Here is a 23,945-nt window from a genome sequence, read left to right as displayed (position 1 = left end):
ACACAGCTTTAAAAAGCTTAAGTTGAGTAATTTCACAAAGTAAAATGTTAATTAATGGCCACAAGGATTTAAATTTATTTAAAGCAACCAGGGGGATATAAATGATCAGCACACATCCATTGTACTTTCTTCACAATCAAAGTATTTCTTGGCATTTACAGCCTTGGAAAATGACTTTGTTTGTACCGTTTTGAAAGAAGCCCAATGTGTTTCAGTATTTTGCTACTTCACTGTTGGTTGTTTAGTATGATTGGAAGCCCTTCAGCAGAGTGATATGTGGCATGGTCAAAGGAACAGAAAGCACATAGTGATTTTTCTCGTGACATTTTCAAGGTTTACCTTTTTTTGAAAATGCAGAAAATTTGATCTCATGCTTTTATATAAATTGTCAACTTTTCTTTCTCCACAAACACCAGATGCACAAGATTAAGTCAAGCTACAAGTCGCTCGCTGCAATTCCCACAAATACCCTTCTGTTGGATCAGCAAGTGAGTTCTCATATTTAACTCTAATCCCACTAATTCATCCTATCATATTGTTAAATATCTGCTGAGACTGTTTTAAGTCTGACTATTTTTATTTCGCTTTAGAGGCAATAAAAATTATTGGCGTAGGGGATTCTTAAAATGCAAATGAAGCAATTAATTCTAATAAGGTTTTAAAAAAGTACCAATGAAATAGGCTGCTATGCCAGAGGGTTCTGTTGCTTGTTGATTGCTCAAGTATTTGTAGGAGTAATTACTGAAATGACAGTTTTCTCTGTCCAAAGGTTTTCATAAGATAAATGTTCAGATGTTTTAACCATGCTTCCATGTTGCATCTGAATGATGCAAAAAAGACCTACGACCTTTAACATCACTGTTTTACACATCGTGTCTACTTTTTAATTACACGCTTCATTCAGTTACAAATAAATAAACCAGGCCATTTGTTTCCTTTGTTTATAAAATGTTATTCCATAATTTGCACTAAAGTATATTTGATATTTTTCTTGTTTTATTTAATTTGTGACGTTAACCTTGGTCTGGCCGCTGGACTGTGTAGCTTGGGTGAAAAACAAACAAACGAAAAACAAAACAAAAACAAGAAAAAACAAAAAAGGAGCTGAAAGAAACGACTCTTCTTTGGGGGCTGAGGCAAAACTGTTGGCTCTCTGACAAAAGTCAAACATCACATGTGGTGCAGTGAAGCAAATTGCTTGATTGCTTCAGAAATTCACATAATAAATGACACTGTGCAATCAAAAAGAGTCAGAAGCAAGAAGTTTTATATTTGAAAGTTATGCAGGGCTTCTTAAAAACAAAGAAATGATTTTTAAAAGGGAAATCAAGCTCAGAGACATAAAAACATGGCAATCCATTTTATTATTCTCTTTCCAAAATGATGTATCTGAAGTACACAGAGCTGCACATGAAGGAATCCTTTGCAAAATACACAATAAGATAGGAATAGAAGTAGATATCTTGCAATGAACTGTGGAGTTTCATTCGTAGAAAACACCCATCCTTGCAGGGAGTCTGAAATGTACTGTTTGCATTTACAGGTAATAGATGAGCAGGTGGAGAGAGTGCAGAGTCCCTGTGACACACTGAACACATGTGTTGAGGACACACATGCAGAGGTATTACTGAATACATTGCTGCTGATTTTTACAGGCACAGAAATCTATTAACAGTTTTATTCTTTCGACAGATGTGCTCTCCTGCCCAACTCAGGCAGCAGTCAGAGGAACTTTATGCAGTTATTGATGAGATATTGGCAAATTCCATTCCAGCAGTGGGTTCATTTATTTATTATCAATAATAATATACAGTAAAACAAATGCTGATATATCGTAAAGCATTTAATCTAATGGGATTTTCTTTCTTTTAAAATTGAAAAACACTCTGGGACCTGAAGACCTCAACTCCACCGATGACCAGTGCTGGCTTCCGGGTAAAATACATTTCTTCTGCTGCACAAGTCTCATAAACTTTTAGTTTGTTGGTTTTATTTATTTAAGATTTATTTATTGTTTTTTTTTTTTTTTTTGGTGTGGTTTGGTTTTATTTTTTTTTAAGTTTTTAGCTCAAAATCAACCCACTGGTTTTACACTATGAGAAGACATACTGTATTTTTGTATCCACAAGGTGACACAATTTTCTGAGGTTTTCTATCTGATGTCTGTAGCATGCTTTAGTGAGACTGCATGCTACAGCAGCTCCCCTTTCTCCCTTTGCTTTATTCAAGCTGATCACCTAAGGGATGTATAGTGACAGTGCTCTACTCTACTGTGCCCCTTACTTCCTCAGAGTCTGCCTGTGTTGAAATTTTTAGTACTCAGTGACCCTGACAGTACATTATTACAGCATAGGAGCAGTAGTGTTAAATTGTCTAAGAGCTCAGACTACACACCAAATTGGCGAAGGATATTTGAGCTGAAGAACTTAACTTCTCCCTTGTCTGCAGTTCAACCGTGAACTGTTGGTAGTCTGCACATCATTGTCACTCAATTCAGCTTCTCATTATATGGCTAATTTTCACTAATGTTTGTTTTTCAGTTTATGCTGAACTGCTGATAGATTCAATAACAAGTATGAATTTCTAACTTTTGACCGATAGAGAAGGAAAAAGTGCCAAATAATGGTGTTGGGCCGAAAAACCATTAAATGAAGAACTGGTACAATAACATTGTTATATATTGTTTGCTAAGATAAGCAATGAAATAATGTTAACAGCAAAGCGAAAAAAACAAACAAACAAAAAAAAAACAAAAAAAAAAACAAGAAAATGATTTAATTGCTCCTTTCTGAGGTAAAGCAAATGGTGCATCATCTGAAGCTGAAGCTAGTTGGAAATAATGAGAAGAAGCAAGAAATTTTTGATGTAACATTTATTTATAGTTCCATTACAGTAAGCAGTCTCATTTGCAAGAGTGACTTATTCTGGGCAGACAAAAAAAAAGTTACATTTACATCCAGTTCTAACAGTCCTGATTTCATATAAAGCAGGTTAGATAGAGAAGAAGGTGAGATGGATAACTTTGGCAAATGATGCAACTCTTTCCTGCAAATCTGAAAGCATTAATGATGAAACATTTGTTGAGCTAGTGGATCAAAACCACAATGCAAAGGTGTTCAGCTTGAGTTACAGCTGTAGGCCCCCTGTTTAACCAACCAATATAGCAGTCTGGGTTGTTCCCTGCCTCTTGCCTGCTAATTCTGAGATGAACTTCACATCCCTCTCATCCCTGAATTGAAATATGCAATATAAAAACTGAATAAATTATGCATATTAAAAATAAATAGATTATTTTATGGCTTAAAAGGATGTTGCATGACATGCTGGGTCATGATAATTATATGGATTACTGGAGTATATATCACACAGCAAGAAATAAGCTGATAACAATGGCTCACAAAAACAAAAACAAAAATGGGTTCAGAAAAGACCAACAAAAGATAAAGAAATGAGAATAAAGGTTAGCTTTTCTAAAGGATTGAACAGACCTTCCAGTGGAGACAGCCTGAGGGAGTGCACCTGTAAAGTTGAGTTGAGATTTTGATTTGTCCTTGGCGTAGCCAGATGTGCTTTCCCTGACTTTGTTCTCATGTCATACTCTGTAGCTGAGAATATTTTTATCTGCTATGTCACCCCCACGAAACATTTGACATGCGTCGCTTGTGGTCGGCTTCTTTGCAATCGTTCTTCAAAGTATTTAATGTGTGTGAAAAGCATTTAACTGTTGCATTCTAACATAACATCACTTTATGTTATATGATGTTTATTATGAGGATACGCCACTAGTGATGAGCTCTACTGGCTACTGTGCTTTAACCAAAGTGTGACATGCTGAATAGGTGACTAAGCAAGGAGAGCATAGGCAGCAGACTGAGTGGTTTTGTATTGTCACACACTAATGGACATGGCCCACTTTGATTATCTTGTACTGCATGGCAGCAAATTTATGAAAAAGTTAATGGTGTCGGTAAAATACTGCAAACAGGGGATGATGATAAAAAAGGTATAAAGATGTTAGCAAAGGAAAATTTAGCATATAATAAACGAATAAAAGAGGTAGGAGTGCGTGGAAACCTAATAACCGTGACCATCAGGCAACCTGTCGCATTTAGGACTTGAACAGGACATTTTAAAAGATGGGATAGAGGATCCCAGCTGTAACATGCAATATCTGTCATTTACAGGTAGGCCTATGTGTGACTCTTCTCCAATCCATTAGCATGAGTTCCAGCAACAGCTGGATAAGCAATATGTTTGATGGCTGTTTCCTTGTTTATCCCAAAAATATTTACACAAGGGTGAAAAGAACGTGTTCTCCGCATCTCCTTGCTTTGTTTTTACTCCTTCTCGTGAAGATAACTACAGGCATGTGTGCAATTACACACACAGACTCTTTGCACATCCTTTTGAGACATATTAAACAGAATTATGTGCAGGATTGCATCGGTCTGGATAGATCCCATTGCAGGTACTAAATCAATATATTTATATTTTCTCCTTCCAAAACATGCATGAACGCCCCATTCATTGACATAGACGTTCTAACTGAATGCAGATGCCAACTTTGCACTTTTGAAAGATGCAGCCCTCAGTGCACGCTGTTAGAAAATCAGTTTGTTCATTTATTTTTGCCTGTGCAATGAGTTTTAGTACTCGCAAACACCCAAGTTTGTTAAACGTGACCTCAAATGCTTTATCTTTCTAGTGGTTCGAACACCAGCAGCTTCATGACACTTATGAATATGAGTTGCGACTAAAAATCCAAACTCAACTAAAACTGTAAATCATAAAAGAAAAAATTTGTAAAAGAAAAGCTGCTGTAACCATCAGGCTATAAATGAAATCATCTGTTCTTTAGTTTACTCACACATGAAGTGGAAATGGTATGAAAGTGAATTCTGAGCGAATAATCACTCGCCCACAAGCTGAAAAATAAATTCATTATTCATCAAAGGAGAGAGGCTCTTGTGGTTTCCAGAAAAAACAAGTATTTTAAAGTGTCATCAAAGACACCATGGCGTAAATATGAATGTAAACACTTGTCCGAATTCACGACTTACATGACAGTCATGTATAAATTTAACCAAGGAGGAGGAAAACATGTTGAAGATGAAAAAAATTCCATGAGTTAGAAAACAATAACCTATTTGTTTCCCCCAATAATAATAATAACAGAATTGCAATTTTATTTTGTTGAGAAACATAAAAGAGAGCCCTAAAGTATTTCTACCAAGAACTTATTTTCTTTCTGTTTTCAGCCACCTTCACCATTTGAATTAGAGTCCTGCTAGTGAAACTGTTCCACATTCCCATAAGATATGCTCTTTCTCATGCTTCTTTTTCACTTGCAGCATAAAAACTCATCATTCCCAAAGTCCTTGGGGCGTGAAACCAAATATGTGAGTTTGAGTCTCGTCTGGTAAATTTAAAGCATGTGGGTTTTTTTTTGTTCCCAGAACTGTGTCCCCTCCTCCCCCCTTGGAAACAAGGTGACAACCTGTAACAATCAATATTTTATCACATGAATGCTCTCTTTTCTCACATTCATGTGGCAGATCCTGAACAGCATGTCAACATATAATCTGAATTTAAGCAACATTTACATAATCAAAGATTTTCTCCTTTGAGGAAATTTGGAGCACTTTCGCCATGTTAAGGGAACAGCTCAGCAGGTCGGAAATCATGCCAAACATCAGAGGTTTTTTGTGTGAGGGATAGGAACATCCGTGATTTTCTACAGTGCAGGCTATAACTCCAAAACAGGAGCTAAAAGAGCTCGCCATGTGGCACATAAATACATCGAAATACAGCTTAGTGGATGTTTTATGACCAGGTTTTCACAGTTTTATAAATGCTTGTTAATTACAGGTTTAGACATGCTTGAAGTCTTTTGGTGCTTGCAAAATCCAAACTTTAGAGAAAACATTTAAGCCTGTTGGCTCTAATTTGCCTATTTACGCTGACTTTTCCAACTGTTGCTCCACCTCTGTGATTCACCTCACCATGAGTCTAAACAGGCAGTAAAGTAAACAGACATGAAATACATGACAGTTTGTGGTTTCAAAGGCTTGTTTACGAAATTTGTTTCAGCTTTACATTCACACATGATTCAAGGATGTCACTAAAATATCATTTTTTCCCCTTTGTATGGCCACACAAATGATTTATTTTACTTGTAAATTGTGAATTACCTCTCTGTAATCCTGAACTTACACATAAACTGTTCACTAATCACATCATGACAGCAGTCAGTTATAAATATATTATAAGTATATTATAAACATATTCAGTTTTCCTTTTAGTTATAGTTCAGTTGTTTTTTTAATGCATTTGTTATTTATTTTTTATTGTAATTTTCATTTACTTAAATATTTTTCATTTGTTTTTCTTTTCTTAAGCATTGGGCATCATAATACCAACTTAACAGCAAGTAGTCTTCTAATATAAGTTAAAAAGGAATCAATGGCAAGAGACTGCATGCCTTCTTGATTCTTGGAGTACTTTCTGCTTTCTAGCATCAGTATTTCAGTGCTATAAGGGGATTGCAATCATTTTTCCTTATTTTTTTTTTCAGGCATCTTTGTGCAGCTTGCCCCCGTCCATCCGTGAAGATAAAAAACTGATGGATCCCAAAAAGGTATCATTCAATCTAATCAAGCCTCTCCTGCTGAATTTAAAAGATTTCTGAGCGAGTGCTTTGGAAACCCACCTTCCTGACTTAACCCCTTAATGTTGTCAAACCTTGGGTTTCTTTTATCAGACTAAACCTGGGGTGATTCGCCCAACGACAGCCATTTCGACTCTCACAGCAAAACTTGAAGACAAATTGAATCCAAATTCCTTCCAACAGTTTCTCAAGCAGACTCTAACTGAAAAGAAAAAGGTAAGGGTTGGAGGAATTTTTCATATATTGGTGTTATTTTTAGCTGATATGAAGATATTCACATCTGTCCTGTTCTTATCAGTCATTCTCATCCCTTTTTGGCATATTTCTGGTCCTGGCATTTTATTGACCTACCAGAAAACCTCACTAAATGTAAAATGTCAGAATGGTGACTCTGTTGTTGCAGGCTACAAGATGTCTACAAGCTGTATTGATGTGTTTCAGGCAGTAAAGTTAAAGAGCAGAACAGTATCTGTTGTTTCAGGCTTTGTTGCACAGAAGGGTCAGAATAAAAACTGTAGACTTTCAGGTTTCTTTGGTCTTGAAGGCAACAAAGATGCACACACAACAAACCATCAACGTCACCTGATCCTTTTATTTGTTTAACTTTGCCTCCATCACATCATCTCTGTGCTATGGCTTAATTTTACATTTATTCTAGACATGGTCCCACAGGTGGTTGTCTGTGGTGATGGGTGCAAACAAAGCAGAGAAATGAGATGGGAGCACAAGTTGTCATTCTAATACCAAGTTTAAATTGGCATACTTAGCGCTGTCTACTCGTGATCGTCTCATCAGAGACATGTTGATATCAGGCAGAAACAGGGCCTTGAGATAAATGATGAAAATAAAAATGCCAAGAGTCATTCACTGACACTGAAGGATATGTCTGAAAAAAAGCATTTGTTTCATGAGGATTTTAATTAAATAAGCTAAAATAGTTAAAAAATTCAGATTTCCATCAAATTATATCATAATTAAGAAAAAATAGAAACAAAGAAAACTGTTCAGATGAGGCATAGTATTGTATATTTTAAGGGAATAATGAAGTCATTAATTTATTAATTTTACACCATCAAACCATTGAACTGCGAAAGAAAAGACAGAATATCTGGATAAATCCCCCAAATCCCCAAACCATAGAATCAGAACAAACCAAAAAACAAAACAAATAAGCAAAAAAACCCACATTGTTTTATAGTTCCAGTGAACAGCATTTGTATCTTTACCATGAAAAACAAAAACAAAAAAACAAACAGAACATTTTACCCAGAAAACATGATTTTACTGTATTTGATGAAAGAGTCGGTGCCAGTTTCATGGCAGTATCTCATAATTTTCCATTTCTATTTCCTCTTGGTTTTTTCAACTCTTTGGCTTCCTGAGTGATAAATTTACCTTCAAAAGCCAGAAAGCTTCTGGTTTGTTTACAGACATTATCTTCAAACTAATTAAACTGGTGAGCTGGAGTAGCTACTGTCTGGTTTGCCATCATGTTGGAAGCAATACAATTTACCAATGACTGATATAGAAGGACTTTTGGAAACTGTATTTCTTTTTATTTTGGTATTAATGAATTGAACTACTCCTGTTAAGTTCACTTTACCCAGTGCAGTCCTAAATCCTGCTGATGAGGCTGCAGACAGATCTATAGTCATTCAGAGAACAGTTAGGTCAGCTGTAATTCAGACTGGTGAAAAATTACCCACAATGCATCTTGAAAAGTAGTGAGCATCAATGGTCACTAGATGGGTCAATGTAGACCACAATGCATTGCAGGCAGCAGCTCAAAGTAGCGGAAGTGACACAAACGTCAAAGCAAGTTAAGAAAAAAACTACAGATCATTGATTTTATATCCTTATTTGTTGAATAAATATGTAACAAAGAAAGAATAAAATACAATACAAGAAAATCTTTTTCTTTTCAAATGAATTTGGATTGGATTTGGATCGGCGCATAATGGTTGCTGTGGTGACAGCAGGTTGTCTGCGACAAGTAGAAAATATCTAGCTTTTTGTCTTAATTGTCAACAAAAGGAGTGTACTATGTAGTGTGCTGTATAGTGTAGCCTTATGCAGTAAATGAGGGATTAGGGAATAGGGTGGACATTTGGACACAGTCTACATCCAGCTACCTACTGGATCATTGTTTCAGATTTATATTCACATAGAGAGATCTGGATCTAGGCTGGTGACCCACTGAATAGGGCCAGTATTAGCACTGAGAGATTATCATGTTACTGACAACTTGCTTTCTAGATGTGCTACTGAGAAGACGCATCTTCTCTTACATAAAGTACCAGACTGTAAAGCATGCTAAGCACCATATTTCTGCTGGTGTGTACTGTGTGTGTGTGTACAAAGCAAGAAGCTAGTTGCAGTGTGACTCTGATTTCATCCAAATCATAAACATAAAAACTGTGTGATGTTTTTGGAGTAATTTTTTTCAGACACAAAACCCTCAACACCGAGAATGTGTTTGAATGCAGAAGGACAAAATCCATGGACATTGTGCCTTTATTGATAATCTCCAAGTATTCATTCATTCATTTTCTGAACCGCTTAATCCAATTCAGGGTCGCGGGGAAGCTGGAGCCTATCCCTGCTGGCTTTGGGCGACAGGCAGGGTACACCCTGGACAGCTCGCCAGTCCATCGCAGGGCCACACAGAGAGACAAACAACCACTCATGCTCACACTCATTCCTAGGGGCAATTTAGAGTAACCAATTAACCTAACATGCATGTCTTTGGATGGTGGGAGGAAGCCGGAGTACCCGGAGAGAACCCACGCATGCACGTGGAGAACATGCAGACTCCACACAGAAAGGCCACTGACCAAACCCCTCCCCAGCCAAGGATCAAACCAGTGACCCTCTTGCTGTGAGGCCACAGTGCTAACTACTGTGCCACTGTGCAGCCATCTCCAAGTATTGCTGTTGGTAAAGTTCCTATGGTGTTTGAAAGCTGTGTGGTGGAGTGCCTCCATCATCCAGCCGATGGGGCATTTCTTTTGGCCTTGGCTCAGTTTGGCTTTTGAAGCTCAGACCATTTGTTGCTGTTGTTGTGTTTTCCCAGATATCTTCGAATTCTTTTGATACCTTCTTTGAGTGTGTCGATCATCTGTCTTGCTGTCTGCAAATGTAACTGACTCTTTTGGAGTGTGACATTGACTGTTTCCATGGAGAGAAAAACTTCAGCATTATTTCCTTAGTGTAAAAGGGGCTAAGTGAAGTCCTTGAAGTGAAATCCTTCAGAAAGTCTGGTAGCGCACTGTAGTCAAAAGCTCTGGATTGTAAGGAGGATCAAGGTGATCACTTCTCGAATAACTGTCATAAAGTTGTGACAAGGGGAAACGTTTTGGGCAACATCATGTATAACCAAATTCATGATGTGCAGTGGAGTAAATGTTCTGCACTGGAGGCTCCTGGCCCTGCATGGGCCTGGAGCCCCGCCCTAATGCCAGACACATGCTCCATCGTATCACTGTCCTCTGGATGTATGACTCGTCAGTAAAAAAGAAATCTCATTGAAACATCTTTAAACAGGGGAAGTGCACCTGCAGTTACAGAATAGGAGAAGTTCATAAATGCCGGCAAACAACTCGTCTGTCTCCACACTTTCTGTAACAAAATGAAGGCAGGTAGACACCTGCTGCTTCACTGTTAGATCAGCAGTTTCATCCACAGCCTCTGAGAAAACTTTAGCTGATTTTATCCCTTCAATGATCATTTTCACCGCATTGTTTTGTTTTCACAATTTCATTTTCTATACTGCTTAGTTCAATTAAAGGTCATGGGAAAGCCAGCGCCTCTCCCAGCAATCAACAGGCAAGAGGCAGGTTACACCCTGGACAAGTCAGTACATCACGGGCCATGATGTCAGTCATCTCATAAGGATATCATGTGATAACCACTTGCTCTACTAACAGGCCAGCAATGACAGTAGCTATGCTATGTCTATGGGCCGCTGTTTAACAGCTGGAGCAAGTTAGACTTGTGTGTTTTTCCTCAGAAGTCCAAGATCCTAGATAAATTATAAAATCAGCCAACAAAGCTCTGGAATCTGGCATTTACATCTGCATTAGTGGACGAGACAACTCCTGCAGCAGCTCGAGGCAGATTTAACTTTTTATGGCATCTGATTTGTTGGTGCTACAGCCCAGCTTGAGAAGCCATCTTTTCAACAATTCTTGATTGTTGTTGAAGGAAGCGCGACGTTCATGTTTTTAGCAGTTGTACAAACTTGATAAAATACTTTGTTTTTTTTTTGCCTCATAAACTATCCGTGTGAATTTCATCTTTCTAGCTAGTTTGATATTTCCTTCCCTTCTTCTGAGCGTCTTCAACATGCCTTTGTCTTCAATATTGCTGCAGCTTGAATGGGCACAGCTGGGAGTACTGGTATGTTGGAGGTTTAACTTGTAGAAATGATGGACTTACTTCATTTTCGGAGTTCCTGATCACAAATTTGTAATTTTTTTTATTTTAAAGGCAGAGTATGTAAGATTTCAAGGCGATTCTTTCCACCACCAGGTGACAAACACCAGGTCGTGAGCAAAACCACAAAACTGCTACCTCCACAAACGACCACAGGTTGGCAGTAATGAGCAAAACTCACCCCTCACCCCTCGTCCTTCTAGTTCCAATGAGGGCAGGAATCGCTTGTGAGCTGTAGCTCAGAGCCGCTCTGCAATAATTGAACTTATACTCACCCTACTGGTGGAAAAAAGTATTTGTTTTTTTTACTGGTCAGAAAACATTCAAGAAGGGTGTTTGTCATTAATTAAACTTGTAATTTAATAACGCATCAAATATGGACAGACTGGAACCTACATGTTTAAAAAACTATTTAATTATGATTGTTGTTATTTTTTTAGTTAATTTATTTTGAAAATATTGAAAATCTTACATACTTTACCTTTAAGGGATACTGTGTAACTTTTGGCTTTTAGGGGCGCTAAACCTTTAATTTCCCACAGACCACATGACACTGTAACAAAATTAAACAGGCTTTTCTATAAATTGTAGTTTTGAGTATCAGATGAAACAGTAACTTTGGTAAAACTCATGCCAATAACTCATCGTTGTGAAGACATTAGCCCAGTGTTTCTCAATCCAGGTCCTCAGAGCCCACTGCCTTGCATGTTTTGTAGGTAACCCTACTTTAACACCTGACTGAAATCAATGGCTCATTATCAGGTTTTCATAGAACTTAGCTAGCAGTTTAGTTAATCTGCATTAGGTGTACTGGAGTTCGTAAGAATTAAAACAGGCAGGACAGTGGTCCCTGAGGACCAGGGTTAAAAACACTGTGGAACGCTACAGTAGTACTGCTTCTTATTGAACAGCGTATGAAAACTATAAGCTGCTATGTTTTTCACACAATTTGAATCCTGCAGCCTAAACAATAGTGTGGCCAGTAAATGGATTTCCACTGGCAAATGAGTCATTTTGCACTTTATGCACACATCATCACCAAGGAAAGCACACAAAGAACAGCTAATAATACGATCGATGTGGCTATTGAAACGTGAAGAGCTAACTTACCGGTCGAATAAAACTGAGGCAAACAGAAAGTGGATTTTGCATTCGGACTCCAATAGCAAATTCTTTGCCAAGGTTGACTGTGTCTTTGCTGTGGAGCGATCTCTTTCCCATTTTTTCTTTCTTGCCTCCTCGGACATTGTTTTCACCTTCTCACTATGTTTAGCCATCGCAAACTATCGTTGGAGAAGGAAAAAGTAGTTTAAGCAGAGCCCTCTGTTTTTCAAAACAGGGAAAGGTAAAACAAAGCCCTCAGGGTCACATGATTCCACAAGAGACGTAATGCTCCTTCAAAGTTACAATGTCTGGTTTCTGAATGGGCCGGTAGCTCCCCTTGGAGCATTGATATGTATTAAACCAAATATTCACGCCAGAAATCATCTATTATTACTTACATTAGGCTAATGTTTGGGTCCAAAGTTACACGGTATCCTTTTAAATCTTCACTTGTCAAAGCTAGCATCCACCAGTGAACATTACCAGAACAATAAATCTAACACCACTCTTCCGAGCATGTGGAATAAATGCATGGTCAGCCAGACTTTACCATTAATCCTATATAGGTGCTTGGTATTGTCCAAAGGTTCTTAGGCTCCAAAGCAGCCATGAAACAGGCGCCTATGCTGCTCAGAAATAGTAAAAGAGCCAAAATGAAGACTGCTGAGCAGTCAGCAGAGACTTTATACTTGTGGTTGAAGGCTTTAGCAAATGAACTGGTTAATAAAATATTAGTGCTGGTTACGAAGCGACTTGCTTTCTTACCAAAGTAGCAGACAATTTTGTTGTCTTGTAATTTTAGCTGCCAGATGTTCAAGCATTGGCATTCTAGTTGCTAGCTTGTACATGGTATTCTGTGACTGAGACAATAGATAATCCAGTGTAAATGTTTTCTACATGAGTTCACTGTCTGGCTCCTTTAAGTAGTTTTGACATTTGACAGCATACTGACAGCTTCCTTGTTACCAGTACCAGCTCATTAGTAGCCATACCAGTAGCTAACTCTGTCAGGGACAAAACCTAACATTATGTATCTTTAGATAATTGCATTTCTATTTCCATGTACCATTTCAACCCTTCATGAAACCTGGAGCACAATGGCAGCTTCATTGCCAGTTAAGAACGAGGATTGGATTTTTTCTTTGTTTTTATCATTGGCTGCAGCATCGTAAAATATGTACATTTTTAAGCATTAGGGAACTGGTACTGGCACAAGGGTCTGCTTTGGGTCACATGGATATTAAGAATTAATGTTTGTGAATCAATGTCACTTTTCTGCAGCCTATTAAACTATGTCTTAGCTTCTGAGCTGCTGATAATCAAAACTGCATTGAACATTTACTACAATACAAGAAACTATTTTCACATTAAAAAAAACACATTTGTTTATGTGACTCATCTGATTTAAAGAAAACATTGTTATTTCCAGACAATAAAGTATTGTTGTCATCCAGATGATTCAGGACAGATGAGACTGGGTAACAAAACTTTCATTTTCATATATAGATCAATATTTAGGAGCAGGATGTGCACATTAAAGGACGAATGGGAAGAGCTAGGGTGACTGGTTCGACTGAGAGCAGCTGAAGCATACACCCCAAGGACACCAGAAGTCCTTGATGTTTGTATTAAAGAAATACAACATCAATTGGAACATTGACTGAATCAGTTCACAACAAAATATTCAAAAATTTGACTTACAAAACTGATGAGATTCAATTATTTACCCGTCACAGAAATTACATGCTTTCAGCATCGCTCTGTGGAGGAAAGAGATTTACAATGTCACTTTTCATGACAGCTTTGATGCTAATCACTGTTTTTCATGAGAAAGGACAGCATTTTTCTCCAGAGACACAAACAATAATACATGTAGCTTATTTCCCTGCTCTATTTGTAGAATATTAAGTTTTCAAGCTGCAACATGCAACTTCATAGGACGAGTATTACAACTGGAACCAAAGGGAGTTATATATTGCAATATTTACAAGGTGTGCAAAACAATTCCTCCTGTTCTCAACGCAGTCATCTATTTGTGAGCTATACAGCCGTTGTGGCTTTTCTTCATATCATTTATCATTTTATCACATAGTAAACTAACCATCATTACTGAGTCTGCTTATAAAGTAATATGAGTGCCATGTAGAGTTATAACAGAAATGGAAATTTAAATCTTTTTCTATATTGTAATTTGATGTGTGATAATTACATTAACTATTCAATATTTAATTTATTTCTGTCATGTCTGCATTTGGATACAATCTGCATAGTTTTGTATCTTTGATACAGATGGAAACAACTAAAACAGCTTTAACTACCGTCTATTCAAATGCATATAAATTTGTGCAATGTGGGACATGTACTTTTGACTCCGTGACTTTAAAATGCATACCTGCATACAAATCTAATCAAGAGAATAACTAGAAAGAACATTCTTTTCTTTCAAATTATTATTATTCATCTTAGCACAAAAGGAAAGCCCCATTGTCTGCCAGGCAATTTGATCCAGCTGTTATCAGCCGTAATCCCACAGATTTAACAGAAAACAGAAGATTTCATTTAAGAATAGCAAAGTCAGTCTTGTAATGTCAGTCAGTAATCACACTTTATAATTAATAGACAGACTGAGGCCGTGATCAGTTAATCAAATGATCTAAACAAGGACTTTACGAGAGAGATGTTTAACACCATGGACCACATTTCATGCAGAAACTGCACAGATGTTTTTATTATGATCTTGCCACTGAACAAGCTTCTACATCCCAGTCAAAGACAAACTGTGGGAAAACACACCACAATATCCAACAAGAGAAAGACTACTAGAGCTCAATTAAACATATTCTTTGTAATTTTGTGCATTTTAGTTGAACTCTGTTAAACATGAAGGAAACATCTGCATCAACCAAAAACGCAACACATTAAAATACTGTCAGTAAAAATGTAATTGTGACTTACTGCACTTATATGGATTGATTGGAGTCAGACCAAGTTTAACTCAACTCTGTCTGTTGATTTCCTTTAATAGGCTATTATGAATTGGCTTTCAATGTGGTTTTTTTCCCTGTCTGTAAAGCATCTTGAGATGGCATTAAAGTTTATTTGTATTGGATTGAAGTTTAATACTATTGGAAATTATGCTTTTGGAGGAAGACGGACAAATGGACCTGTGGTTGCAATCTTGCTATGTGTTATCACAGTCTTATAATTCCAAGCTGCTGGAAGTCAGATTTCATTGAAGCTACTCAGTGACCGCCACATATTGAAATAACTTAAACCTAGATTTTACACAGTACATGATAAATAAAGTGGTATTTTGGACATGGAGTATCCTAAAACTGATCGTGTGACAAATATTCTTACAACAATACATTTTAATGGTCATCTGCAACCTCCTTTTCCACAGCAGGAGTCTTTAATCACTGCAAGTGAAATACTTAGTGGTTACTAAAAATGAAGACGCTCACTTAATTTAACACAAAATGTCTCTTTTTAGTTTTTGTGAAAATCAAATTAGGTGGTTCTAATGAGTGTTCACTTTATGAAAAAATGCATACAGCTGTGAAATCATTTAGTGTGTTTGAGAACATTAAAATAAAGATAAAATACAGACAGTGACATTCACTTGGCTGTGAGTCCTGCACCACATGAGAATGGATGTGTAAATTACCCCGCAACTCTTAATCTTAAAAAAAAGAAAAGTGCTTTTCACATAGAAAATATGTGCATATGTCAGCTTCAAAGGAATAAAAAGATAAACTATTTAACTGTGAAACCTCCTCTGGTTTCTGCAGACTTTTGCTTAACCTGAACTTATTTTCTTCTCTTTTTGCAGCTTTCTTATGTGGTTTTTAGAAGTAAATGAGGCTATGTATTTTCTTATTACCTTCTTTTGTAGATATCTGACCTTTACATATTGTCAATGTACGTACCGACATAACTCGTTTAACTTAATTCTATAGAAATGCCTTAGTTTTGTGAAGGGTAGTGATGTTTACATTGTACCTGTCAAGTTGATAGGTAGGTGATCGGGAGTTAAAATATTATCAATGTCAGCTGTTAAGGTATTCCTAGTGAAACTAAGCCATCATCTGAAAGCCAACACACTCACTCTGCTATTTTCAATATCTACTGTCTCTTGTGACACAGATTTAGTCTTTTAGCACTTCTGTCTCGGTCCTTGTTAGTTATCTTTCTTCATCTGTCTTCATGCATCTTTCTTCATCTTCAGTCTTCATCAGAGTCACAGTGTATGAATATTTTATGTTTAAGTTGTATGTATTCTGAAAGTTTAGCTTCCTCTACTTTGATTTAACTGGGGCATGTCTCCAAAGCAAAATGAAAGAGTATAGCTATAAAAAAACCCCAACAAACTAATGAAAAATATGTTTCTGCTTGGTTGGTTTTCAATTTCTTGAACAATGTCCCAACCTTTGTTTCTGCTTTCTTTGCTGAAACACTGGTTATTGCCACATCATTTCAAATGTCAGACTAGATGTGAGTGTTGTAATTGTTGCAATTATCCAGTGTTGTTTGATGAAAAAAAAAAAAGAAGTTGTTTGTCAAAAGATCTGTAAAAGGCAGGGGAAGAGCAGATGTGTGAGGATAAAAGTGCTAAGGGAGAAAGTGACAAAAAAGCAAATAAACACACAAATATTAGTCGTGATAATGAAATAATACTGCTGATTACTAATAATAGTGATTAACAAAAACAAACCCTATTTCCATTAAATTATTTTTTCTCTCTTATTTTTTAAAATTCATTAAAAGTCTGATGTGTTGCTTGGAAATTTGTTTTAACATGTGACACAAGTACAGAGCAAATGATGTTCATAACTATTTTTAGAGTGCAAACAAATTTAGAATTTGATGCCAGAAATGCACACATAGAAATGAATAAAGCAATCAAACTGGGAAATAGGCATGTTTACATTTGTGTCACCTTTCCTGTTAAATGTTTGGAATCTGACAAGACTGACTGTTTCTGTTTGCAGAATCTAATACTTCAGCTGTTCAGGTTGTCATTGATGTTTTATTCTCCTCTTCATGATGCTTGCATGCCTGCATATTTACACAATAATAAAAATGACATTTTCTACGCCTTTACAATTCACAAAGTGTTTATACAAGTAGTGTTATTAAATTAGTCTCAAAAGAAATACATTAGCAATGATACTCAGTGGTACATCAAACAGGCAGAAATCTACTGGTTTCCTCTCTAATTTGATGTGCAAATGCCTTTGGGCATAAGATTAAACCCTACCTTTCTCGATATTTATTTATTTTTAAACCACTTAGAAGTATGCTAAACCAATACAAAGGCCCATGATGACTAACACTGCCATTTTTGCTCTGATGCCACTCACTTTCAGTACTGTTACCTTCTGCAAACCCCTGAGGACAGCCTCTTAATCCAAAAAAGTCAAGAATTTTAACATAGATTTTTTCAGACTGTTATGATCCACATGCTATTTCGCTATTAGAGGTAGCGTAACATACTAAATACCAATCATGTAGGTTTATCATGAAATTGGGTGGTGCAATTCACACACACACACACACACACACACACACACAGAGACACACACACAAAGAACAGAGCATCTTTACCAGTGTAGTCATCCTCTGTGATTTTCCTGACTTTAGATCTGAATTTAAGAAAAGTAAACAGGTCTAAACCTTACTTAGTGTCCTAAAGAAGATGCAGCAGATGGTCATCTGAAAAAATGGCCTACATTGAAAGTTGGCAAAGTTTTTCCACTCATGTTTTGTACATCAGAGTTAATGGTTCATCTGCAACATTGGTCTGTTCATCACAGAAACGATCTACTCGGTAATTTCTGTGGCTTCCTATCTTTTTTGTACACAAAATAAGATGCAGACATCATCTACATATAACATGTTACATCTTAATTTAGAAATACCCAGCCTGTAAGACAGCTTTCATGTGGCCATATAGTCATTCTCACTTAGTCCATATGTTGGACAAGGCTGTCAACGAAATGATTGTTTTATATAACTTCTGTAAATCGTCATCATTTTAGGCTTCAGTGTATATTTCTGGATGGAAATCAATAGTATTTCATAGAACTCTGCCAGCAGGAAAATCTCAGTCAATATTTTGCAGAGCAGAAATCGTGCTCAGTATAACAGTTTCTGACTGATTTAGGCTTTTAAATGTTATTGCTTAGAGCTGCTAAAGTCGTTGGTTCGATATAAAAGTGTCCACCATGGCACAATGTTGTAATTGAGTATTTACCAGACGAACACTTTGAAATGTTCATACCCTTGTGAAGATGAAAAACTGCTCAGTAAAATACCTCCCTGTTATGTGTTGATTAAAATGTTCATGTTTGCTATAGACTGAGCAAATTTAGAACATCTGGGCTGCTGTCAAAATCTGATCCAGATCTGTCAATCATCTTAAAACGCACAACCAATGTTGAGCTTGATCCAGTGTCCAAAAGAAATAGAAGCAATTTCATGGCATGCTGAAAATAGTCACACCAGATATGTGAATGAACTAATCTTCTGGGAATTTCTCTGTGCTTAAACATTTATATTGTTCACTTTACCCTGGTCTGTCTTAATATAAGTCATTAACCTCAAGTCCATGGTGTTATTTTCTATTTCAGGGAGAAAATACGAGTGTTGAAGACGAACAGACAGATTTGTACACAAGCTCAAGAGGGAAAAAGCTGAACGAGGAGAGGACGCCTGAAAAAAGAGGTTCATTTTCTGTGTGTGAGCTGCACATTAAAGAGCCCGATGAGGAGATCAATCATCTGGGCAAAGAAGCTTTGACATCTTTCAGCACTGCTCAGAAGCATATGGAAGCCTTTGAGACTCATATATAAAATAGTACATTTTCTAATCGTTTTCACTGAACGATAATCTGCTAAGACGTTGATCAAAGACAAGATAGCACCTTACCAAGGTTAGGAAATGAGTTATACTGTACGATTGTTTATCGTTGCTGACATGAAGGGTTGATAAGAAATGATGCAACTACTTGCAACAGCTTTTTTCTTAATTTCTAAACTCCTTAGTTTTATAATTCCAAACTTTGGTGCAGGACTTCCAGAGATGTTATTAAGATAGCTGTCAGTAATTTAGCAAAAATAAAATGACATGGGGAATGATCTAAGCCAGGGGTGTCCAATGTCGGTACTCAAGGTACCTTGAGTACCAACAGTATCTTGAGTGCCAACTTTGGACACCCCTGGTCTAAGCATTACATTGCCTGAATAGAATAGGTTGTATTTGTTACAGTTAAAGTTTGCATGTGTTTGCATTAAATATCAAACTGAATTAGAAACAATCTAACCAAAAGGAGCTTTGTGCTTGCAAACTGAAACATCTTGAAGTGGTTTTGTTGTCTATCACAAGAAAAGAACATAGAAAGCTGATCAGTATCAGATAAGTATTCTAGCCAGCTGAGACACTGTCAGAGTGGATCACCTAAAGCTGCACCATCAACTAATCTATAGAAGGCACCAACACCTGAGACATGTGAGAATCTCAGGATTGGAGGGAGGTGGGGAGGTTCATTGTTCTCGGGTCATGACTTGAAAAGGTTCAGAGCAGCTGCTATAGTCTGTCAATCTTCTCATTCTCTTGTAGCTTGTTTTGTTTTCAAGTTTACTTTAACAAATAGAGACAGATTCACCATGTACATTAGAATGCCTGAACTTAATGACTCCTTAAGTAAAAGATGGACAAAAATAGCTTTTAGCAGCTTTATTTGGCAGACTAACTGCCTGCTTGTCTCTGATCTTTAAATGCTGGCTTCTCACTGAAATCTAATCAATGTGAAAAGATTTTCAGTGTTTTTTGGTGGCACCTTCTAAGACAATTAAATCAATATCTCACAGTTGTACAGTGAGAAATTAATGATCAATGTCACAAAATCAATAAAACAGTTATGTAGGTATTTTGCAGTACAAATGTAACATTATTGTTTGTCTTTCAATGTCATGTTTCAAATGGGGATTGTGTTGCTGTGCAGAGCTAAATGATTCACCAATCACAGTCACATGTTTTTAGTCTGTTGTTCCATTATTGGCTGCAAAAAGCTAAAATGTGTAGACAAGGAAAACAAAGGACACCTGGAACTGCCGTGTCCTGCAGTGAGCTTGCTGTATCATATTGACTTATACTGTATGTAACACTTTGTCTGACAAAGAGGCTGACAACAGTGAACAGCTGTTAACCAATAAAGAGCTGACACTCCTGCAAACTTGCTGCACAGAAAATCTTTGCAGAGTTACAATTCCATCAGACCGCTTCAAGAGGAAATAACAAAGTAAGTGAAATAAAGCAAATAAATTAAGTAAATTAAGGACTTTGCGTTTTTCCTTAATACAGTCCAAGTTAAATAAAGGCAATTAAAAGGTGGTGACATGATGACATGATTGTTTCCTGACTAGAAATCCAAAATTTTCTGGTGTAAAGCTAAAGCTAAAAGGGGCAGTACTGAATGGCATGTTTTTAAGTTCACATGTCCACAGAATTGTCATTTTGTTGTTTCAGGCTTGATGTACAAACACTTGCCAGTCACATTTAAAATTTGTGCAACAATTCAAACAGTTTCTTAATCTGAGACCATGTTTACTCATTTGATGGACAAACCTTTCATTTCTGCACCACCAAGATAAAACAGTATGTAAGCAAAGAAATTATGAAGGACAAAAGCTCTTTGTGTTACTTTGTGCAATTAAAGCAGCTTCCTTAAAGAAACTGTCATTGTCCAAATTCAGACTTGCAGGACAGCAAATTGCGATTAGTAGTCTTCTTGGAAATGAATTTGATTCTTTTAGTGCTGTCTTAAAGTTCCTCTGAACAAAAAGACATCAAAAGTATAGAATATGTAATACCACTGTTGGTCATTCATTATGACCAAAGACTATTTATTAAACATGAGAGTAGGCATAGAAAAATAGTCTATTTATACTGAAAAATAGTTTAAAACAATAATAAAAAATTATAGTTTATATTAAATTTTCTTGCAATCCAATTTGATTTTTTAGAATCCTTGTGGTTTATGCTTTTCTTTTTATTAATAACAAAACAACTTAATATTATAATCTGATTTGAGTAACTATTGATATTACAGTATGTTGTGTCATACACTGTTGTCCCTTATTGTTTTAAATCACTAAAAAAAATCTAGGACAATCCATCCATCCATCCATCCATCCATCTATTTCTACTGGATGGATGGATATAGTCAAGTTTGGGTTATGGGAGCAACTGCCTAAGCAGGGAATCTCAGACTTCCCTCTCCCCAGACACATTTGCCAGCTTGGGGGATTCTAATGCTTTCCCAGGCCTGCTAAGACATGTCATTCCTCCAGTGTGTCCTGCTTCTCCCCAGACATCTCCACCAGGAGAGAAATGCCTTGACCACCTCACCAATCTCCAGGAGGCATCCTAACCAGATGTCCCAACCACCTCATCCGGAACCTCTCAATGTGCGGGTGCAGCAGCTCTACTCTGAATTCCTATTGGATCACTGAACTTCTCACCCATTTTCTAAGGGATAGTCTGACCACCCTGCAGAGGAAACAAATTTCAGCCACTTGTATTCACAAACTTTTTCTTTTTGTGTTGTTGTTACAAGTGACCTTAGGTGAAGGTAGGAATGTTGATCTGCCGGTATATCAAGAGCTTCACCTTATGGCTCAGTTCCTTCTTCATCACGGCACCGGGGAAGTCACTTCACTGATCTGCCAGTTGATCTTGTGCTCAATCCGTCCCTTACTCACGACTAAGACCCCAAGACACTTGGGCTCCTCCTCTTGGGGCAAGACCTCATTCCCGACCTGGAGAGGACACTCCACACTTTTCCGGCTGAGGACAGAAATGGAGAACCAAGCTAAGACTCAGAGTTGAATATAGAGAGACTGAGCAGGAGAAATGATCTGAGAACCAGAGGCAGAAATGGATGGAAGGAAAATACAATGCTTTTCTTTTTTTATGTTTCTTTAAAATCTAAGCTTAAACTTTGAAGTGACATTTGATTTTTCCAACCTGTTAAGCTCCAGTCCTGCACTTCACACAGTGCAAATTATTAATAGTTACCTTTTTTTAAAAAAAAAAAATCTGGGATATTTGATCAAACACGTAGTTCTCTGCTGTTTTTGACTGCAGCACTCCTGGTGTTAAAGGGATCATCACCTGGAAATTGCACTTTTTCAAGTTAAAACTTGGGTATTGGTGTCGGACGGACGTGATAACACCCCAAGAAGCCTTTCTTTTGAAGAGTTTGAAGAGTCGAGTTTTTCCTTCTGGGTCCTTTGTTCACAGCAAAACTGTCCACAAGGCTGAAGTCTCGCAAGCACATTTTCTTTTATTTGCTCCTGGGCATGACAAAATCTCTGGGATGTAATTGCATAAATCCTTAAATAAATGTTCTAGGCCTAAACACACACCTCTTCTATGCCTGAAAACACCTGCTGGGCAGTTATCAACAAGATGTGGAAACAGTGCTCCCATGTCCACTGCTCGGTTGTCTGTTGCTAAAACCAACAATGGTTTTTCTCTCCCTTCATCAGCAGACCAAACTACCAGGGACAGATGGATTACATTATTTTTTGTTGATAATGTACCTGCATCTCTGCCGGCTGCAGCCTGCTTGAGCATTTTGCAAACATTTGGGAAAAAACCAGGTGAAGACGGCATCAACCCAGCTGCAGCTGGGAAGAGGGGCATCTGAGTCCTGGATGAGTCCAATCTAACTGATTGTGAGTGGGTTTCCGAAGGGAACATTCCAAGGAAAACCAATTCCCTCTGATAAATGCCATGAAAACGGTTGATGGGTCAGAAAGTGGTGCTACTGATTTAATCTTTCTACTCAGGAATTAACTTAGACCTATGTCTTAATCAGAGTTTTAAGTTTAGCTCTTTCAAATTCAGAAATCCTTTCTTCATTCCTTTTGAACATTAATTATTCAACACTACAGTTTGAATAATGTTTCATTCTTCTTCCACTTTCACACTCCTTTACCACATGAATTTGGGCTGAAAATCATATTTACATATTTTCAGTTCATATTGTTATTTTACTTCTTTATTTTTGTCATTTATATTTAAGCTCATATAGCCTGTAGATTAGTTAAATAAATATTCATATCAGTTGAACTGCTGTCTGAGTTCCTTGGTTTGTAATAAAGGTTGTATAGAGCAAGACTGACAAACTTATTTAATGAGTGATTGATCTAAATGTCTAGATTAATAACCTTTTAGCCGATAGCTGAAATAAAAGGGTGGTGCATTTTAAGGTAAATGTTATAATGAAATATTGATATTTTATATCACTATTAATGTGATAACAATACATATGGGTAACCAGTTTATAGAGATTCACATTTTACATTTTAACCATTCTATTCTGCTGTATGCCTCAGGTGGTTGCCGTACAGAAATCAATACTTCTTTTGTTGGTGTGTTGCTGAGTCTTAGTTGGGAACCAAATTATAACAGTTTTCAGCAGCAGGTGCCAATAGATTCAGCTGTCTAAAGACACTGAGCCGAAAAGAGAGAAAAAAGTCTGAGCATAATTTGGCAAGTTCTCACACTGCTGTATCTTGAATTTCATGTTAATGTTAGAAATGGAGTTTACAATTTAATTGCACTATACAAGGGTTTGGACTGCTGTTGGATTTGATTTCTGGTCTCATCTGTCAGGGCTTTAGTGGACAGGAGTGTGGAATTGAGATTCAGGCCGAAGGAGATGAAAAGC

The 23,945-nt window shown here is 37.0% G+C and overlaps 1 protein-coding gene across 2 annotated transcripts in view; it reads left to right on the top strand.

The window, feature by feature from the left end:
• The window catches only part of mlip (muscular LMNA-interacting protein), a 39,301-nt gene extending 18,169 nt beyond the window's left edge, over window positions 1-21,132 (top strand). For both annotated transcript variants that reach the window (XM_079249004.1, XM_079249005.1), the window contains 8 exons: window positions 417-488; window positions 1,544-1,621; window positions 1,693-1,776; window positions 1,900-1,935; window positions 5,352-5,399; window positions 6,575-6,637; window positions 6,761-6,883; window positions 18,838-21,132. In XM_079249004.1, the coding sequence (XP_079105130.1) occupies window positions 417-488; window positions 1,544-1,621; window positions 1,693-1,776; window positions 1,900-1,935; window positions 5,352-5,399; window positions 6,575-6,637; window positions 6,761-6,883; window positions 18,838-19,059 (726 nt within the window). In that variant the 3' untranslated portion in view covers window positions 19,060-21,132. The remainder of the gene's footprint in view (window positions 1-416; window positions 489-1,543; window positions 1,622-1,692; window positions 1,777-1,899; window positions 1,936-5,351; window positions 5,400-6,574; window positions 6,638-6,760; window positions 6,884-18,837) is intronic.
• The last annotated feature ends 2,813 nt before the right edge of the window (window positions 21,133-23,945 follow it).

Source organism: Telmatherina bonti, assembly GCF_933228915.1.
Source record: "Telmatherina bonti genome assembly, chromosome: 11".
In the NCBI taxonomy this organism is placed as follows: domain Eukaryota; kingdom Metazoa; phylum Chordata; class Actinopteri; order Atheriniformes; family Telmatherinidae; genus Telmatherina; species Telmatherina bonti.
This window is presented reverse-complemented; position numbering and strand designations above follow the sequence as displayed.